Below are 21,895 nucleotides of genomic sequence, written 5' to 3'. Positions count from 1 at the left end.
GGACATGACATGCACCCGACAGTGCCGCTTGTGTCAGGCCGAGCTTCTCGCTTCATTCATGACAAGTCCATTACTGGCCATTTTCATGTAGCGCGTATAGTTTATCTGGGGAGCCTTTTACAAAAGAGACAGTGTAATTAAACTGAATTGTGCTATAGTACAAGTCGGTGACACTATTCTGAATGTCTGCTTTATATTCCCTTCAATGGAATCAAACGTGTGTGACTATAGGTTCTTCATTTTTTATAGCAAAGGTCTTTCATGCTACATCCACACTACTACGTTATCATTTTAAAATGCATAAGCTCTGCAACGAATTCTCCTGGCGTCCGCACTGCCTCGCTAAAATGGAGAGGTTTGGAATTGATGCTTCTACTTTAGTTTAAAAACTTGAGATCAATTTCAGTCTGGACGGGATGTAAAAGAGATATTTAGAAACATTTAGGTAAAAGGTAGAGATAACAGAAGCTTGCTGATACGGTCTTTTCGGTCAGACGTAGCTTTTGGTGATTCGTCCAGCTCCTATCATACAACAACTTCTGGAGGACAATAGCTTCGGCTACCAGTGTAGAACACGCCGTGTATAATGAATTCTACCCCCTCTTACAGGGGTAGACAAACAGGGCTTTACATTCTGGATTTTACAATGATAAAACTGCCTACATGTGTAGGATACAAGCTATTATTAGAGTCTGCACATTGTTGTTGGGATGGGAACGATGAGACGTGCACCTTTACCGTTGTAGCATGTTCACCACAACCCCGGACCTGAGATGTGTCTGAACATCTGAACACATCCCTGGAAGAACTGTGGATCTTGACATCGCCATGGTCAATGTAATGGGAAGAATGACCTTTCTGGGAAGGGGCCGTCTTGCTCCCAAGGTGTTTGTGAGGTAAATATGATGCTGGCAGCAGTGCAGAAAGAGGGCAGTGTGTGTATACTGTATATGTAGGAGGATAAAGAGAAAAGAGACAAGGATAGACTTCGGATGAGTAAAGCCTACAAGTCTATTAGACAAAGCCCCCCCTAAGGCTGGTCTGGACCTGGTTGAGAGGAGAAAGCTGTAGAGTGCTATCATCCTTAGGACTCAAAGACAGCTTTTTGCTCCCTGACTGAAACGGGACTAAGTCTCAAGTCTTCCAGGAAAACCTGCTGTCCTTGGTGTTTGCTACAACAGCTGGCAATATAATGTAAAAAACACTGAGGGCTTTACGGCAGCACACCAATAAACACAGTAAATAAGGGGATATCAGGATATGAAATAAAAACCTAAAGAAATGCTGTGGCGTTGGAAAAGGAAAAGGAAAGATGGCTCAGTGAACTAATTCAAAACCCATCTCCAATCTTTTCCAAAGCAGCATTTTGCACGTTTTTGTCGTAGCAATTATATTGTGCCACTCAAGTGGAAAGGACAGAGACAGGAATCAAAGAAAACTAATAAATGACAGGAGCAGTCAGACTCTGGCATTCTCTGAGATGATGCTGTCGTAGATCGGCCATTAGCGCCAACGCTTTTCTTGGAAAGAAGCTGAGCAGCAATATTCCAAATATCCCCACGTAAATGGGCTTCAAGGGGCACGGTTCCTCAACGCCGCCACATCAGAGAGAATAGGATAGTGGCAGAAAGGGAGGAATGGTGTGTGACTTTCCCCCGCTGTCGATCCACCACTCTCCAGGCTGCCTGAGTCGAGCCGAGGGTTTGGCTGGAGAGGGATCCAGTAGGGGCCTCTGCGATGGAATTAATGGTAATACCCAGGCAGGTGGAGCTCAGCTCTGCTCCCTGGCACAGCATCGATGGAGAGCTTCTCTGGGGGTGGGGGTATGTGTGGTGTGTTGTCTTCCTCAGTGCTTGCTCCTCGGGCTTGGAAGTAAGCATTGTTTGGTGTGTGCATGCTTGACTGAATGAATGGATGTGTGGGTCTACATGTCTGAGTGTGTGCACACTCATGCTGGGTGGAAGCATTCCTCCTGATTAGAGCTAGAGTCTGGAAGAGCCAAATGACAGACACACACATCTATTTTTCATCAGTGGGAGAGGGCTGAGGCAGCAGTGGTGCGGTACAGTCCAGAGGTGGAGTGGGGACGGCTGCCTCTCTCTGCCTGACACCGGGCGCAGGGGCTCAGCACCGCGTTCCACCTCGGAGACTTCGCTCCTCCAGCCTCACTTCCTCTAGTTACATTCCCGCCTTTATCTAACGACAGCAGGTAGGTGATTGAAAGCTTGTGCTCCCGTTAACAGTGCAATAACAGCCTCTGTAAAATCCAGTCTTGATTGTGGGCCACAGCAACTTGGTCTACATGCTGGAGGGAGTGGTGCATAGAATTTGAATGTAGTTTGGTGGAGCCAGGGATTGAACTGTTGCTCAGACAGAAGGGGGGACACAAAGGGAAAGACAGCAAACACAAATAAGACCGAGCCTCAGGGGCAGCTGGCGGTATCCAAAGGGGGGTTGTTTGTTGTTTTAAAAAGTCCTTATATTCTCATTATACATTTTGCTTATCTCCCTGTCTCAGCAGAATGTTTCCTTTTTTGTGTTGTTCCGCTGCGTTTCTTAGATTATAAATGCATGTATTACCATTCCCTTACAAAATGTCCCTCACATTTCTTTGGCAATGTAAGAAATATAACTGATTGGAGTAAGAATTTAAGAGCGTGTCTGGAGGGTTATATGAGGGAGGGGGGGCTTCTCGAATATGGTGGAGGAAAGGAGGGAAATTAGCACAGGATGGACAGACTGCCAACTGAGACAGCATGGTAATGCTGGGATGAACAGCCTGAGCGATGGAGGGGGTTAGACGGAGAAGCCAGACAGCAACTCTCTGAACTGAATGAGAATATGCGGATAAGAGGTGCATGAGCTAAATAGTGAGAGTGGGAGTTCTGCTTGTGTTCTGATTCTACTTGCCTTCAACTTGAATACAAATGCTTGATTTTCACTGGTAACATCAAAGTACAGTTACAACAGAAGAGGAGATTGCTGATACCTGCAGTAAACGTGTAGCCACTAGTGAGGGCCGTGGTATGAGCTTACGAGGACTTTGTGGTTTTTGCTGTGTGGGCCTCTTAACCATCCTTCAGTGAGGAAAGTCCTGTTTTCACAGAGGTTTTCTTCGGGGAGAATTACGCAAAAACAGTATTTCTGTGTCCCTGAACATTGGTCTCATATGTCAGGCCATGAGAATGATAAAAGAGACACATGCACCAGAACAATGACACTCGTCTGGATCATGTTTAGGGATTGATGGCCAACTCTGTCACACATGCATTAGTTGCAGTGCAGTGGCAGAGAATCTGCTGGGACCGTATTGTGCTGCTACGGTGATGCTCTGTAAATAGCATTAGTTGCGCTCGGTGAAGAATAGACTTGTCACTTTTTCTGTGAGACTAGTCTTGCACAACAGCTTGGAGACCAAGCCACTGTGTACGCGCGGAAAGACTTGCCAGACAAAGGGATTGGCACTCGTCAGCAATTCTGAACAGATTTAGGGCGACATACACTGATACATGCTGCCTTTTCTAGAAGGAAGGCAAACATACACTCACACATGTGTATGTGTATGCACAGTAAGGCCGGAGACTGAAGGCAATTTGGCTTCAGTCGGAATAGCTCGCCCTGGGCTTGAATGAGGAAACACCTGGGTGTCAAAGTGGTGCCAAAGCAACGCTTCCTGCTCTGTGATCAAGGCCAGCATGAGGCTTCTTTCTGAGAGACAAGCTCACTGGCACGGAGAAAGGAGCTTGCTTACGAACCCTTACACATCTGGAGAAAACCCTGGCCAGGCGGCTTCTGCTGGGTTTAAAATCCAACGCAAGACCTGCTGCAAAGCTCTTGTCACTGTGCCAACATTCAAGACAAATGAATAAAAGGATACAGCAATTTGGTGTGATATCTCAGTTTTCCTGTCAAATAGAGCATCCGCCCATTTGCCCTAAGCATGTGCTAAGTCTAAAACAGTTTCTCCCCTGACATACGGTTACATTTTTCTAACCAAATGCACACATAATAAGCCAAAATCCAATACCTCCATATGAAACATACAGAGAATATATACTGAGGGCTTTAGCTTAATACCCACGATCATGCTTGCATCACCCGCCCTTTGGTGCCGAGGGAAGACAAGGAGGGGGGGGGGGGCTGAATACCTGAGGAACAATTTAGATTCAGACTCTAAAGCCGTTTCTGTTGCAGCACAAGAATCGTCTCTCATTCTAATCTCGGCAGAGATCCACCCTGAGCCAGGAATATCCCAAGATAAATATGGAAAGTGAACAATGCGATTGCCGAGCAGCAACTTCCCATTTTCTACACCTCTCGCCTCTAATCCTCTCCAACAGCACTCCTGAACTGCCGCTCCTCATCTAAATCTGCTGGCAGACCCGGTGAACAGTCTGATATTACACTGCTGCTTCACTTTCTCTGTCATTATCGCCACCAATACGGCTGAGGGGCCCAGCCTTAAGTAGGGGCTCTCACGACCGCTTCTGCCCTCATAATAACAGTTGCTCCAGTCAAAGCGTGAGATATTAACATGACCCAACCCGGACTCGGTTATCTAGACAGCTCCCAGATCACATCTGACTTCTGAGCCAAATATTCGTCACTTGAATTTCGATGCTTGGAAATAGGACACCTCACATTCACTCACACTCACACTCTCTACATTTGCTCAAAGACTATGCTACACACTGTCTTGTGACATGGATGATTGATTATTGCTTTTGCAATTAGAAACAGTACAAAAATAAAATAAATTAAAATATAACAAAATAAAGATAACAGTGACATTTCTAGAAAAAAAATAATCATGCACCATCTTTGTTCACCATGGAAAGTACCTTCGTCTTCATCACCGTCGTTATCCGATAAATCCTCGCCCTGTTTTTTTGCATGGGCCCCTGTTAGTGAAGCAGGGAGAGACATAGAGAGGCATAGGAAAATTCAAAATAACACATTTGTTAACACAGAGACAGGAAATGAAGCAATTCATTAAAAAGAATTAAACTGCATTTGGGAGCAAATGTAAATAATATTAACAATCTTAATTCAAATACACAAAATCCATTAATAAGTCATATTTCACGCATAGAGTAAATTAAAAAAAATACATTTAGAAAAAGCTCTTCACTCGGTGACAAAAATTAAAATACATCCGATTTCAATCATAATATAAGCTCCATTGTTATCAAAGCATATCTGGAGCAGAGTCATACACCACTGGCATCTTCAGAAAAAACACTCTCATTTGTGAGACCCTCTGGATTCAGACCGATATGTTTGGAAACAATGGCTAAAAGAAAAGCTGCAGAAAAGAATAGCTACTGTTCAGCACGTTCTTTTAACCATATTTTTTTAAATTACTTTGCGAGCAGGGTTTCAGTGTGTTTTAAACAACACTTTAGAGACTCTCTATTCTTCCTGGAATATGCACCACACATCAATTTTCCTAACTTACCGCCATAAAAGGCAAATAAAAGTATATTAAGAAAGTGTGGTGACTGCCAAGCTGAAGCACATAAAACTCACAATGCAAAAAAACTGTTGGAAGACAACGTTTTGAAGGAACAGGCTTTGAACTGCAAGCGGAAACATGTGCAGAGCTGCAACTTCCCCAGAGGTGGTGAGATTTGAATAAATCACAAGATTGCATGTATCATGTATAATCTGTGATGTGTGCAGATACTTCAGCTTGTCTCTTTTCCCCAAACAGCAGGTAATGTGCTGTTGTCCTCGTGCTCCATGATAATGTGAAAATCTGCCCCCCCAGGGCAGCTACACATGTACAAATACAATGTACAAGACCTATCTTGACCTGCAACTTACACAGTGGTATTTAGAACTGGTTAGTGTGATAGCCTTGTATAACCGCGCTTGCTGCCTGGTAGCAGCAGGGCCTAAGGCTATCAGTGACGATTAGCTGGTCTGTACATCACATTCAAAAATCCATCATCCTCCTTTTGCACAACTCCCTAATTTGGGGTGATCCCCTGACCTTTCGTTTAACACCAGTCAGTTCTAATTTTTCTCTAGAGCAACGCTCAATACAGTATAGCCTAATGTTTCTGGTGACCTTGGATTTTTCCTCTCATGCAATCACTATAGGCCAGTATTAATACAAATTATTATCAAGGTTTAATGAGGTGATTGTCTTGGAATTTACTCAAACAAGATGAGATGTCTAGGACTTCCAGCAAAGATGATGATTTATGGCAAGAGGAAGCCTGATCCTTGCTGGAGACAGACCATTTTTTAAATAAACGATCTATCGTTTAAAGGAAAGAGGAGAGGAGCTGCTTTTCAAGCAGCATATACCATGCATTTCATGAGTGTTGCTTAAGTTGTCATCCACAAACTAAATAGATCATAAGACAATGCATCTGAATCTGGGTGACCTGAATAAACCGGTTCATTGTGCTGTCCACTTTTTTCCTATCACAAAGAAAGACTTTAATCTACTTTTTCAGCCTAAGAACTATTACTTTAGTTGTAGAGGTTCATGGTCCCCAGAGGATGATTCAACACGGCCCGAACCTATTCCTCACTGCGAGTCAATCAAAAATTCAGTTTGTCCTGAAAAAGGAGCACTGTCTAGGGGGTGTATTATAACCTTGTGTCTTGCAAATGTACCGATTGTTGCATCTCTTCGCACAAAGATGTTGTTTCACTCTGTCTGAAATAAGACACAGCTTGTTGTGGAACGCGGTGCTATAAATGGAGGCGGGCTTTACATTTTTCAGCTGGCACAAAGGGTCCAGTGGTTGCTACTTGCTGATGCAATCAAGGTTCATGTAAAAAAATGAATCCCTCGACAACATAAAGTACAAAAAAAAATCTGTAATTGGCTAAATGGCAATCAGTTACTATATAAGTATTTTTCTAACATTTTATTCTATATATATATTCTATATTCTAAAATAGTAGACCCCGGTCATGTGGACAATGGAGGTGTGATTGATGATATTTTGAGTTTTTTGTTCATTACTGGATGTTCGGACTGAGAACAACCCTGATTAAAACCACACATCCTTCTGTGTTGCTAACGGCTGGTTGTTTCATGTACCAGAGAGGTGATGAAAAATTATTTAGCAAGGGCAGTTTGAGTAAAAGATGAGAGGGTATTAAAGCTAATCAGATCCATGGCACTGTGGTTTATGAAGGTTTTTACAACTCTGGGTGGTTATCACGGCCAGAGGATCATTTTTGTGGGAGCCTTTTGTGTTGGCACAGTGAGGATGCTAACAAAGTGATCTCATTGAAGTGAATGAGGGCTCTCCGTTTTTTTCACGCAGCGCTGAAATCAGGCTGAAAATGCCCTTTGTCTTGGAGTTTGGCAGGCATGGCACTCCCAAGCTGAACATAGCAGCACTGCATCAGTCATGAGCATCGTCTCTCTCATGTAGGCTCCATGGCCATTAAGGCATTCTGTACTGTAGCTCCAAAGATTCTTATAGCCCACAATACTTCTCCATTTGATAAATTTGTCACTAGTCACTGAACGGCCATAAGATGATTTTGTTCAGGTGACCATATGTGTAGCCCACATGCATCATGGGAAAATCCATTAGCAGACTAACAGACAGGGCGTGAACACCCACTTCAACAGCAGGTTCTTTATGTCTTGTTACAGATTACAGTAATTCTGGTATCGACTGTGCTGTTGACATGTTAAAACAATGAGGTTATTGAGTGATAGTGCTTCCGACAGGCAAAGATTGGATGGCAGGTGTCGACAGGGAAGCTCTGTCACTTTGAATTGTGTTGTTGGTGAGCCTGTATGTCAAGCGCTGGATCTATAATAGGAACCACAAACATGGGACATCTGCAGTGACTCAGCAGGCAAGCCTATATTTGACCTTGGAGCCTTCAGAGTGATGCCGCAGTGAGAGAGTGTGACATGAAAATAAAACTACAATGAAAGTGATGAGTTCCTTCTTGCATAGAGCCGGCCTCCAGGAGTCGACATTTGCATTGCTTCAAAAACAGGTGGCATCCAGAATAACAGCTATTATTCATGTTTCTTGACAGGCAAAATAGAAACCTGTCACCTTTATCAAATCAGGTTCAAAGGAGCCACGTTTGATGGGCTTACTTCTTACATAAGAGGTATTGCATTTTAACATTTCCACAGGAGGAAATAGCAAATAAAAGAAAGTCTAGTGGTTTCCTGTAGAGTCTTACATGAATAAACCTGAACGTGCACACCTACATATGTTTACACGCACATAAACTCACACACACACATGCACACAGATAAAGAGCCCTTTTAGACTCTAGGGACTTTCTTTATGAATCCACAATTCACTCATTACATTGTAGAAGTGCTGAACGTTAGCTGGCATTCCTTTGCTAGAAAAAGGTTCTCTGACAATAGATGGGACTTGGAGTTAAATATTGTAAAGGTCAGAATGTTGAAAGGGACTTAGTGAAATGTGAAATGTTGCAGCCTTGACAATTTAGAGCAGTTATATTCAGTCACTAATACTCAGGTGGCCATTTTCCCCTTTCAGAGTGCATGGATCTGTTTCTCCCCCAGTCTTTCGTCCCTCTTGTGTCTTTCTCTCTCTGTCTATCTCCATCTCTGCCAATCTGTCTCTCATTGTAGAGGTTAAGGAACAGCTTGGGAGGGACACATAAGAGAGAATGATGGAGAATGCAGCTAAAAGGTTAAGGAGGCTGTAATCCAGCAGTAAAGGACAGCCAAAACCCACACTGCGCTTCAGCTGTTCGCAAAAGAAAAAGAAAAAAACACAAATAAAAGGCAGCCAATTGTGTTTTTGCCTGTCTACAGCTCAATAATGGAAAGAGACATGTTTAACAAAGACCACAGGCTTCAAACCAGGGTCCTTTACCTCTACTCTGGAATCTTAATGAACTATTTATTCCCCATATTAACACAAACAGCTTGAACTGCACAAATAGCTTGCCAAACAATCAAGCCTCGCCCGGCCTTAAAGGGATAGTTCACCCAGGAATGAAAAAAAACACTCATTATCTACTCACCACATTGCCGATGGACGGGTGGTGAAGTGTTTGAGTCCACAACACACTTAAGGAGTCGCAACAGTGTTAGAGCAGGATCCAATACAACCGAAGTAACTGGTGACCAAAGCTTCAGACATAACAAAACAACAGAAAAAACACAACATGCCTCCATGCTGCTCGTGTGGTGTCAATCAAGTGTCGGCAACCCCCCCCCCCCGTGTTTTTAGCCTAAATGTACACTGATATCTTCCGACAAGGTGCGTTTAGGAACTGTTGGAGATGCTAACGTCCGCTAGCTTAGCCACTTCTGGGACACTTTTAGGCTTAGAACACTCTGTAAAGGACGCCGTTTCAAGTCGAATACGAATGTCATGTCATGCGGACACTTTGATGACACCACAGGAGCAGTATGGAGGCATGCCATGTTTTTTTCTGTTTTTTTATTACGTCTGAGGAAAGGACCTACCACCTAACCCTAACCCTAACCAAATTGGATTCTGCTCCAGCACTGTTTACCCCTGAGAGTCCTGAAGTGTTTTGTGGACTCAAACACTTCACCCACCCCTCAATCTGAATCATGGTGAGTTGATAATGATTGAATTTTCATTTATGGGTGAACGGTCCGTTTAAACTTCTCAAGCATGTGTCAGACAAAACAGTTTTTTAAATGAGGTGCTGCAGCACAGATGAATATGCATAATTGTTGATATTAGACTAGCAGTGCTAAGAGCAATGTTTTCCTTAGATGGTCCCCATTTTATTTACCTCCTGCCAGGGCACAAAAGGGCATGACATGACTCTACTAATTATATATTTGGTGGCAATCCAAAATTTAAGAACTATAACAAAGCACCAAAAAACTCAATTTATATTTATATTAAAAGCTGAGATGTTGAGGACACAAGCAATATCATCAAGTATGAACTACTGAATACAAATTATTACTTGTTTTCAATAAAACTCTACAGGGAACCTTTAACCTTGTCATCCCTGCCAAATTCACTGATAAGTGTGTCATTATAAATTCACTGTGTGGAAAAGCCGTGTTGAAAATCCCATAATACCAAATATAATACATTAGCAATTATTTACCAAATTTTAAGAAAGTGTGCACAGCAATACATACTACTTTGTTCGGTGCAAGCAGCAACAAGTCTCCTATAACTTGTCCTTCTGAATAACAGAATTAGCTTTATAGATATGACCTCCCTCACCACAACACGTACTTGTATAATATTGTTTGTGTCATAATGTGATGTTGTTAAAGGGGCTTGTTGGGAATACAAAGTCCGCCAATGAGTGTTAACTTATTCTACGTGTTTTACCTTGTAACTCATCCAGTATTATTTTTTCTGCATGTAATGACACTTTTGTATCACTGTGAGGACGTCCCCACAAACAGTTAACATCTACTTTTCTTCTCCTGACTGCTGTGACGTTTGTCGGCAACAACACAAAACAGCTACATTTGTGAATCGTTCACCCTCTGACTGACTTTGTCCAATTTTTTCTGTTTTCGTTTATTGAAGATAGGTGAGATTTATTTTTGTGTTTCTTAATTTGTTTTTGTTTCTTATTAATTAATTGTCTTTCACGCAAGGATGAAAGTGTCTCGTGGGCCCTATGTGACCTGGAGGCTTGAGGTTCCCCACCACTGGTCTAAACTAACAACAGATGCTAGATGCAACAAATTGTGTTTTCTCCTTTAAATGGACTCCACAGGCTGTGTCCTCTATTCCTTTTTCATTTGGCATAAACAAAGAACCGAACAGAGATATTGAGCCTTGGAGTGACTGTGGAAGCTGGACAGCACAGCAGCAGGAGAGTTCTGAATAGAAACTTCCTGCGTAGGTCAGGTCCTGCATCTCAACTCAGTGTGACTGGCTGAATGAAGCCCTTGCTGACTGGTGTGATCACTGACCCAGATAGATGATCGTAAAAGATCATAGAGGTCATTTTCAATCAAAACAAGGCCGATATCGGCTCTGTTTTCAACTTCTACGTGCCAATATTTGCGCTTGTCTTCTCGGAAGGTTTTTAGGCCTGTCTACTTGGCGTACGGATTTCCTGGGCAGCACTCAGGGAGTAGCCCCTCCTTCCCCGAGGCTGGGCTGAGCCAGCCAACCAATGGGATTATCATGGTCCGTTACTGTCTGCCATAGGCCCAGACACAGTCTAACCAGGATTGAGGCTCTTTCCCTGTTTTCACAGCTCTAGCATCTGGAGGTCATCTGGTAGGAGGAAAAAATGACCGATGTCTCTGCCGGGGTAGTTAATCTACAGGTTTGGAGACTGATCAGGCTGTTCACTACTGGCACTATGATGCGTAACACATGGCAGCCGGCTGCCTGTGAGGGCTGCATAGAAATGATAGATGAGTGATCCAAATCAAGACAAAAAGTACAACAGATTTTGCTGCACTTATCCCAAATTGACTCATGATGACGGAGGAATTTAGAAGTCACGGAGGTGGATCTCAGAGCATCTCTCTGAATGAGTTGCTATTCAGAGAGATCAGTGTAAAAGACTCAAAGGACGGGTTTTACAAGAGGGGTACCAGCAGTCAAAGTGACGTGCCGTAAAACCCTGTAGAAAAAAACAACGTGCATAATATATAAACAGGCAGAATGCGGCACAGTGAGTGCGGCTTATTGCCAGGATTCTGCCTCGGTGAGGATCTCATCAAAAGCATGTTATTTTATAGACCTCTTATAAAGTTTGCCAAACATTTAAAACTGGAAAACTAAAGATAAAGATTGACTTCCTCCAGATTTACCCTCACAAAATTGACCCATCTCAAGCCAATCTAGCACTCTACTTTAGCTGTGTCCCTGCACATCATTACCCCGTTTTACTCCCTTCACTCCGAGCAGAGAAAATGACAGAGTGATATAACCAGGGCTCCAGTGTCTCCAACCTGTCACTGCTCTGTGCCATGTGTGTGCGCTACAATGCCACTCCTGACAGAGCAAGGCACCATGGTGCTGACTATTGCACATTAGATTGCCTCCATCCTGGACATCTTGGACATGCAGTGTTGCACTAGTCCACCAAATTTCCTTTTCATCATTACCAAACTGTCTGAGCAAACTGAACTGCTGTGTGGATTTGGCACCGCCAAATTTAGCCGCACAGCAACAGCAGCCCTAAATAAATAACCACCAACCAGACAAAAACTGGGAAGCAATAGAAGCATTTAGTCTTGAGTCTTTTTTAATTAGTCTCTTTTCGGTCTCTTGTCACGACACTACTGGTTTTTATTTCTGTTAGGCTTTGCTCTCGTTAAATAGAAGAAAATTAACCATATCTTTGATATCAGTGCATCAAGTGGTTTCCCTGCATAATGCTCTGTGGATGCTAATAGCACAGTATCTATAGGAGAGTCTTCCTCAGTTGTAAGATTATAATTAATCCGTTAAAAGCTAATTACCACTCTGCTAACTTGAAGATTGTCTTCTATTTTCACACATACGCTACTCTGTACTCATCATTACATAGACCCACTATGATGTAAAACTCCTTGCATCATAAAGAACAGGAATCTAACAAAGATCACGTGCTATTAACTCTGCTCATGTCACTACTGCATACTGTTGCTTGGCAACAATCACACAGCCATTTCATCAAGAGTCAAATACCATATATTTTTTAAATCAATCGGTCTTTCCTCCAGGAACCATATTCATAGAGAAACAGATTGTAACATTTGTAGTAGAGATGTTTACACTGAATATGAACAGTGTGTATGACTGTATTATATATATATATATATATATATGTATATGCTTGTACATTTCTAGAGTTGAAAACATATACCCCCTTCCGTATTTATAGTTAATGGAACAGATCTGAAATCACACAAATTAAAATCTCTAATGAGGGAACTAATAAACCTTTTCCAAATTTGCTCTGAATTTGTCACACCAGACTTGAGCTTCCTTGTTAGCAACATTTAAACAAAACCAAAGTGTACTTCAGAGGTTATTTTCTACATTGCTTAAAAAGGACAAATTACGTATCGTTTTCACTGCTAATTCAACATAAGCCAAGATTAGTAGAAGCAGTTTGAAAAAAAAAGGTGCAACAGAAATCATTTCCATGGAGAATGAAAATTACAACCTTCGTGTTTATGGCCACAGAGTAACTATGCGACAATCACCTCTCTGCACAATTATGTGTCACAAAACCAACATATGAAACTTATGATAAACCGTTTTCTCATTACCAAACATGGGGAAGATAATTGAAAAATTTAAAAAGCGGAAGGGGAATATTAAAGAGATATCTCTGTGTATATTCCACAACTGGGACTAATTCAGAAGCAGAAGTGCCTGGAGGGCCAGTCTGTCTCTCACAAAATTGGTTTACGAAAGCAGAATGTGCAGAGCGCACAGAGTGAGGCCAAAAGCTGCCTCCATGCCTCCGTGGAAATCAACAGCAGCAGTCTTTCGGCTGAAACTGAATCTTTACTGTGGAGTGAGATATGCTCGGGATCACAGTCTTTAGGCTACTCGGAAAATCCTCCAGTGCCTTCAGGCGGGTTAGCAAAATTAGCACTCCGTTGTTACCAGGAGTCTGATTTTGGTTGCTGCTAATGAAATTGAACTGTGTTTCTCCATCGCAGGGTGTTTTAGTATTTGTTACACAGAAAGGTAAAAGCTACTTGCCAATAAATGACCCCGCCAAACCCCAATTTGAACAATTGTGAATAATAATTTAAGAGAAAGGTGGCCCTCCACGTTTTTGTGTAAATTTATTCAAGGGCTAAGCCTCCGCCAATTTCAGGTGTCTTGTTTGACAAATACTTCCAATAAGCTGGTGTCTTAAGTGCTGTCATTCTGAAACATGACTTAAGTTCTGTGCATACCAAGTCAAATTTATATCTCCTGTTTCCAAGTAGCACTTGTGCTTCTGATTTAATCAACAACGGAATTTCAAATCGTACATTGAAACATAAAACAAGCAATACATAAATAAAATAAAATACACGTTATTCTTAGACATCATGAGCAATTGCTTTCCAAAGCTCCATTATTTATTTAGGGACTTGCATTTTCACTCCTTGACACTTACTCTGCCAGTAAAATCATACTACATCATGCACACACACGCAGGCGCGCACACACACACACAAACACACACACACACACACACACACACACACACACACACACACACAACTTTGTACTTCTACCTTAATGAGGACAATCATTGGCGTAATATATTCCCTAAACACTTATCCTAACCTTAAAGCTAGGGTTGGTAATCCTGTAATAGCTAGCAAGAGCAGGCTACCCAGCTGACACATCCCAGCCCACTCCCGTCAGCCCTCTCATTAAAGCTACGCCCCCAAAACACATGAATGTGCACCGCTAACTTCGGGCTATCGTGTCTGCATCGGGGGTGTATGTCTCTGTGGCTGAAGACTCCGGTCATCCACAGTGACAGCACAGGCCGGGATGTTCAGGAAGGCAGGTTGGTTAATGACAGACACTACAGCATGCAGGCGTTTGATTTGGATAGAATAAAATGATTGGTCGTGTTTATTACAATCCTGCAAAGGCCTCAGACACAGGCATTGTTTTTTTTTTCATAAGACTTTACGACTTGCCTAGAGAGATTAGAGATTTGCCTGAAGTATTTCAAACGCAAATAACAAGCGTTACCTTAAACCCCATATATCAGATTTAAGCCTTCGAATACCCTAGCCTAACCATAGTCATTATACCAACCTAAACCTATACCTCACTCTCACCCTGACCTTAAAGGCAAGTCGTAACCATCAGCCTAGCAGCACTTTGAAAGTGGGTCAGAAGGTGAGGAGCAAAAAAAATGTCCTCACTTTCCAAAAATGTCCTAACTCTGTAAGGTCTATGCCCAAAATTGTCCTCACAAAGGTGATTATACAAGTACACACACACAAACACACACACACACACACACACACACACACACACACACACACACACACACACACACACACACACACACACACACACACACACACACACACACACACACACACACATCCACATGCAACATAATCTCTCACACTCATGTCAAGGTTGATCTGAGTCACAAGTCCCACGTTCATCCCAATTAGCACTTTGATTTGGGAGTTGATAGGTGATGATATTGGCGGCTTTGGGAGGATGCACCCATCTCTCTCTCTTTCACTCAAATCCTCTCTCTCGTTCCGTGTTGGCTTTTCTCTTTTCTCTTTTTGTTTTTACATACCTCCTTTTCTACACATTTTCTTGTTGGGTTTCCTGGCACATTCCTTGGATATTCTTTTGACTGTAAAATGAATGGAAAAACTACAAAATAACAGAGAGCTGTGGAAAAGATCGCACGTGACATGCAACAACTCAGACTGAGTCAGACCCCTCCCCCCAAAGCCCAACACTCTTCACCCTCCTTTGCCCCCCCGTTATAAACAACAAGAACAACAGGGGACCTGTAAGTAACTGGGGTGTTGCTGCAGAAATATTCCAAAATGCTGGAATGAATTTGCTGCATCCTGGGACACAGGAAGCCCATATTCACATGCACTTCTATTTAAGACCCATTACATCCACACAGAAGGCAGAGACGCTATAGTACAGAAGATTTGCAGTTCACATTCCACTCTGCTTAGTGAAAGTGTGATTTGCGTTTGCCCATTTGATTTTTAGAACAGCTAACATTTCAAGCCTATTTTGCTGTGTGGGTCTCCTTCCAGTGATAAGATAATGAGGACATTTTAAGAGAGTCAACATCTAGTATTCTAAAACCTTTTAGAACTTTTGGACATGGTCGAGCCAAATCTATGATTGTCGCACAAAGCCCACTCTTGCTATCAGCTTTGTGCAAGGACAAACTGGATAAAGAGAGTAGGAGAGTAAAGGGTCTTACATAGGTCAGGCTGATGCCACAGGCCTCTCGTGTACCAGACAGAATATTTCACCAACCCTAAAGTAGTATGAAGCAGGCTACTTATCACTAATGGCTAATATCCCCAGATCAGTCAAGACAGTGAGGGTAAGAAGGCGCACCAAGTGTTTTCCAATCTGTTTGTTGTGTGATTCTATTTTTCAGATTCTTTTTTTATTCAAGTCGTATTCATAAGTAATTTTGTCATCAAAAGAGGAACCTCTAACAGTGGCATGGAAGGGGAGAGTTGATGAAAAGACTAAAATGAAAGATCAAGTCAAGATGGGAGGTTGAGATGATGGACACAGACACAGCATGCGCCAGACAAAGGGTCATGCTCCGCGCAAAATACAGAGGTGACACAACATTGAAGAGAAAAGACAGAGAGAGAGAAGGAGGTAGAGACAGAGAGAGGTTTGTTTTTGGCCCTGGATACTCAACACACTCACCATCCTCGGTTGGAACATAGATGTTTAAAAAGAGGCAATCCTCGTGTTGATCCTGTATGTATGTGGTAACTATATCCAGGTTGAAGGTGAACCATATCGGCATCATGATCTCTGGCACAGCATTGTGAATATTTTGGGGGCAGACAGGAGCGAAGTGGGTGGCGTTCTTGATCCCTGACCAGGAAGAAGGAGGCTCAGGGGGCATGAAGCGTTTTTCTCCTACTGGGGAAGCGGCATACGGAACCCCTAGGTACTGGTCCACGGGCCCTAGAATCTCACTAGGCAGCGGCACCCTCACCCCTCGTAGTTTCCCATACTGCGTGTTCACAGTGGGGTGGTAGTTCTGTCCTCTCACGGCCGCAAAGCACCAACAAAAACTTAATACCCACAAGGACACGCTGAAATGGGTGCAACTGTGGGCACCGTTCCAGTTCTGCGAGGGGCGAAGACTTCTCCTTGGAGAAAACCACATGGTCCTTGTGAGTGAGTGCGACTGCAAGTGACCAACATACAAGCCGGGGCACCCCCTCAGCAACAGCACAGGCTTCCCACTCAGCCCTGTAGTCCCACCAGCTGAGGGACAGTCATCAGCTGCGACACTGGAGCCTGCCGGCTTTCAGACGAGGTGAGCCGGCCGTCGTTATGCAGTCTGCTCTGCAGCGAGTTCTTATTCACAGTCCTTGTCCCACTCGTCAGATCTTCTAGCCCGTGCTGCAACAGAAGAGGACAGGGATGTTAATGAGTCTCCGAACAGCACACAAGTTTACTCCCATTTTTAGTCAGTCATTTTTATTGACTGGTGGATTCCTTTTCTGACATGACGTAAAACAGCTCACATAAAAATGACGGATCTCTTAGTGCTGCCATTAATCCACATTATCAAAAAAATGCTTTTTGTCTTAGATATTGTAATTAACTGTTGGATAACCGGGATTGTCAGGATGGGTGTCTAACAATGCTGATAAAACAACTGAAATGGGAAAGGCATCAGGTAGGTAATTACTCTATACTTTATATGCCTACGTTTACTTGAATAGAAAATAACAGCATTGTTTACACACCGCTCAAACTGCACAAGGTCACACACAAGAACATAATAACGTGATTGAGGTTTAGATATCCATTCGAATACATTTTTTTGTTTTTCAATACCAAGAAAACATCTGAAAAAATCTTCGCTGTCCCTTTTCTCTCTAGAGCTCTAGAAACAAGAGGCCATTTTGTATTATCATCTGATTTCCTTTTGGCTGTTTGCGTGACACAAAACCAGGCCAACCACAGTCAATCTAGGTTACTACTGTAGCTTGGTAAAACTTGGTAAGACAGGTGAAACCAGATGGCGATCAACACTGAAATGACCAAGACCGATAACCACCGTACTACAATATTACATATCCTAGTGAAGACTGTACAGATACTGTATATATTTGTTTCATGATTGTGTTTCCTCAACATTTTGTAACCAGCTAGTTAATAGTTAGAAGGTTAAAACAAAGAGCATCGTTCATAAAGCACCTTTAAAATCAAATAAACATTGAAATTTTACTTTATACAATACAGGACTTTGAATGTCACCAGATTGCATGTCATCATGTAGCATTAATTTGACTTTGGTGGAGATATGAACATTGTAAATGTAAAGTTCAACTCCCTTGCTTGCTCTTACATGAGAGCACTATTTGGGATGAGTGGCACAGAGGGCTGTACCAGCATCATGGGTGCCTTCAGTGGCGGGGCTGTAAATGCTAATCAGCAGTCCCTGGGCGAATCTGTGGTGTCGGCTACAACACCTTCCCATACTGCCTGATCAATTTTCAATTTCTGTGGCTTTAGGGTTCCCCTCAGCCTTCTGCGCCTACCCCAGAGTTCACTCTAATAACAATGGAGAAGAAAATCCAGCATTTAGACGAGGATATTGCAATCCAAAATGGCTGTGTAAATGATTTATAATGTATCAGCAGCCGTTGGAGGGCCACAAACCACAGAGATAAAGCAATACTGATGTTCCTGGATGTGCCTTTAGCTAGCTATTCTCATCTTCTACAGCCTTGGATCAGTGACAGGTCTGGTCGATATTCACATGTGTACGCAAAAGCCCTCATTTCATATAAAAAATTAATTCATACGTTTTGTGAAAAATACGTGTGTAAACAGAAACACGTGTGGTCGACTGTGCTCAGGGATTGACTGGAACACTAAGCACCTGCTAAATGGTAACACATGAAAAGACATCCATATCTAATCTGAGTCCTGAAGGGCGGGTGTTACTGGGGACTAAGGGCCTCAAAATGGAACGAAAGCCAAACTCACAAAGTCCACTGCTCAGTGCAAAAGATACCTAGCATACATTAAAGCCACATACAGCTTCATATTCAAAGTATATCTGATTGTTTGTTATGCTAGAACAATACTTAGCATCATGCCACATCAGAACACAATTTAAATATTTAACAAGAAACAATGCAGCTTAGCAAGAAAACAATAAGAAAAGGTCATACAGCCAGATATGTGATACACGGAAAACTACTTCAGCCTGATACAACAGCCTAGAACTACAGTGTATGCTGCTATTATTAAAGTCCTGATGTTTAGTACTGATGTTTAGCATTGTTGACACCGGTAGTTTTCAGCATGCCTTAGTTTGAGGTGCTGTTGAATTGAATTGTGTCAAAAACCATAGATTGTACATAACAATCGACATGACAGCATCCTAAAAGTGAAGTCAAAGTAAATATCTACAATCAAAATCAGACCTTTACAATATAATCTTCATATACGTAGGATGTTGCAAAATTGTGCTATTGTACTTGATCCCATTTATTATCCAACATAAGTGTTGTGGATTAACTGTTCTGCATATTCATCCCCTGCGTTTTACACCTCCCCATAGATACATATACACAACTACAGGATTATCAATTTCTTTTTTAACCAAAGCCGCTTCAGCGGCATATTCCGCACACACTGCTGCAGATTCACTGTGATAAAACAAATCCTACTCGAGATAAAATACATCAGGTCAAACTTTTTAATCAGGACATAGCAAGGACAAAGGACAGTGTGATGGAGTGTGTGTGTTTAGAGGACAAGCAGCACAGAGGACTTCATCAGTCTCCCCTCCAACACCATCTCAGAGGTCCTCTCCGCTTTGATCCCCCTACCTGCTGAAGCGCTGCCAAGGGAGGAACAGAGAGAGGGAGAGAGATATTGCATGAGTTCTCCCTCATCATCCCAGAAATATTGATCGTCTCATCACCGTGGCCTTGCAGCCCGTAATAAATACGACTAGGGTGATTGAGGTGGAGGAGTGGGGGGACCAAGTACATGCTGTTATACACCCTCCTCCCCAATTCTCCACTGCCTGATTAATAGGACATGTTAGTTTCTGAAGGTCCAATCCCTTTTCATTATTATTCACAAGCACCCCGATGGAACAATGTGAGTTTCCCCAATATTGAGAAGATAACACATTGAGATTCTTCGTCCTTATTTTGGTCCGAGCCCACAGCCGTGTATACTTACTGTAGAAGACCCTTTGTTCTCCTACAGCGGAGAGATCTCTGCATCGCAATGAAAGGTCTGAGTACAGAGCCAAATGTACTCCTACGCCTGACGTCCCTTAGAGAGAGGCTGAATGGACTCTGATAAAAAAGGAACCAATAAGAGTTCTGAGTAGATGGAGCTTCTGACTCTCTCCACTCAGTTATTATAGTAGCTAGCCTGCAACAAAGGCATTCACAAAGCTGCATTAGTCCTTGAGAACATCTACCTTCAAATGAAGTGAGCCGTCCTGACCTGAGAGAGTGTAATCACTGATTACAAATGCTTCCAGTGCTGCTACAGTATAAGGGCTGAATGAGCCATTATAGAAATGATAAGAGACGGGCAACAAGACGGGAACCAGAAGACAGAAACCTATGTGGGAAGGTGGCAACTCAGCTGAACTCATTAAAATGTAAGAGGCAAAGGCAAAAACTTAATTTAGTGTCTTCACCTTCCATCTGTGCTCTGGAGAGAGAGCAATCTACATCAGGGTGAAGACTCCATTTTGGAATGAGCTCCTCTTAAGATAGGCCTGCTCTCTGGCCTCTGTGTCAAATATGTGGAAAAACGTATCTCTAAATTGTCTGCGTGTTTAATTTAAATAGTAAAACGGGGATTTCAACACACAGCAAAATCAATAATAATTGTAAACAAATGCTACACGTCTCCCTTCACATAAACGCTCTCTCTACAAGCTCTTGGGCTCAACGAACAACAGCACTATATTAAATCAGGAAGATTGGCATGTTTCAGAAACAACATTCACAGAATGTCAAAGCCGTACTGCGGCGTCATAAGGCCCCTGCTGGGACCCACTGCCACTATAACACTGAGGAATGAGGGCCCACTCTTCCTTTTATTTGCCTCTTTCGACAGACTCTGAGCCTGTGCAGTCATTATTACTTAAGAGATTTGGCATTAAATCAAGGACAAAGACGCAGCACATTCTGACTGCTAATCACCACGGCGATGCTGACATATTTTGAAAGAAAAAAGGGAGATGGTGAGAAATGACGGCGCAGCTGCTGTGGCTGCCTGCATGCTAAGCCGTGTCTCCACCCCTTCTCGGAGATAAAGGCTGTCACGAGTATACATTACCAGCCGAACGGCCGAGGAAACACGGAGAGGGAAGCATGGGAGGCAAAATAAAGACAGATTCCAGGTGAGCACATGAGATAAATTCCGCGACTGCACAGCAAATAAATAATGGCTACTCTGCTAAATGCTGACGGTGCTTGAAACAACTGTTTGCTCTTTGTGTCTCAAACGATAGGGAAAGATCTGATCTAGAAGTCCTGGAGCTGCAGGTTGAGACATTGGGCTCATTCCTACGTCTTTGATGCCTCTTTCTCTTTTCACTGGGTTTGCACGTCTCTGAGTGTCAGATTCGGTTAAGGCAGTAATACGATGTGCGCAACAATATGTGGGGGTACAGGGAAATTAATCAAAGCTAACGGCCTCAATTAAATGGAAAAGGAGCTTACATTAAAAAAAGAACAGAGAATTTTCCCGAACAGTTCATCATTCAAACTCCTATTGATCCACTGCAGAGTCCCACTTGACACTCCTACGGGAAAAAAAATCTCAAAGTAGCTAATGACTCAAGCCGCCCACAGGGATTCTTTGAGAAACCGCAGGGGCAAGTATCGGGTCCGTCTCTAATCTAGCCATATGTAAACACATTAAGGCTTTACAAATGGCATACTCATTATCCAAGCTCCCACTGACGCCGTTTGCAGGGTGGGATCTGTCCTGTTGACGAACTCTTCTGTGTGTAATTTCTATCGCAACTGCCAACACGCTAACCAAAGAGCACAAGAAGATGTCTGTGCTCAATAAAAAGCCAAATCAGTGACCATAAATATAAATTGTCTGTTGACTTGTTTATTATACTTTACACGATTTCTCTTCCAAAGAGGACAATTCAACTGTTTATTTATTTGTAATGTGTGTTTCAACCTATTACCTTCTAATCTGGTCATTCAAATTCCCCAAAAGATGAATCA

General features: G+C 42.6%; 1 protein-coding gene across 2 annotated transcripts in view; it reads right to left on the bottom strand.

Annotated features, from left to right (window-relative positions):
* Positions 1-21,895, bottom strand: part of nlgn3a (neuroligin 3a) — a 121,193-nt gene that overhangs the window by 80,450 nt on the left and 18,848 nt on the right. Inside the window, exons 2-4 of one of the 2 annotated variants that reach the window (XM_053428925.1) lie at positions 16,347-17,057; positions 15,223-15,282; positions 4,842-4,901 (exon numbers count right to left, since the gene is read on the bottom strand). In XM_053428925.1, the coding sequence (XP_053284900.1) occupies positions 4,842-4,901; positions 15,223-15,282; positions 16,347-16,818 (592 nt within the window). In that variant the 5' untranslated portion in view covers positions 16,819-17,057. The remainder of the gene's footprint in view (positions 1-4,841; positions 4,902-15,222; positions 15,283-16,346; positions 17,058-21,895) is intronic. The other variant, XM_053428926.1, reaches the window with a different exon arrangement.

This window comes from Pleuronectes platessa, chromosome 8, assembly GCF_947347685.1.
Source record: "Pleuronectes platessa chromosome 8, fPlePla1.1, whole genome shotgun sequence".
NCBI classification, from domain to species: domain Eukaryota; kingdom Metazoa; phylum Chordata; class Actinopteri; order Pleuronectiformes; family Pleuronectidae; genus Pleuronectes; species Pleuronectes platessa.
The sequence above is the reverse complement of the archived record's forward strand: the minus strand, read 5'-3'. Positions and strand labels throughout refer to the sequence as shown.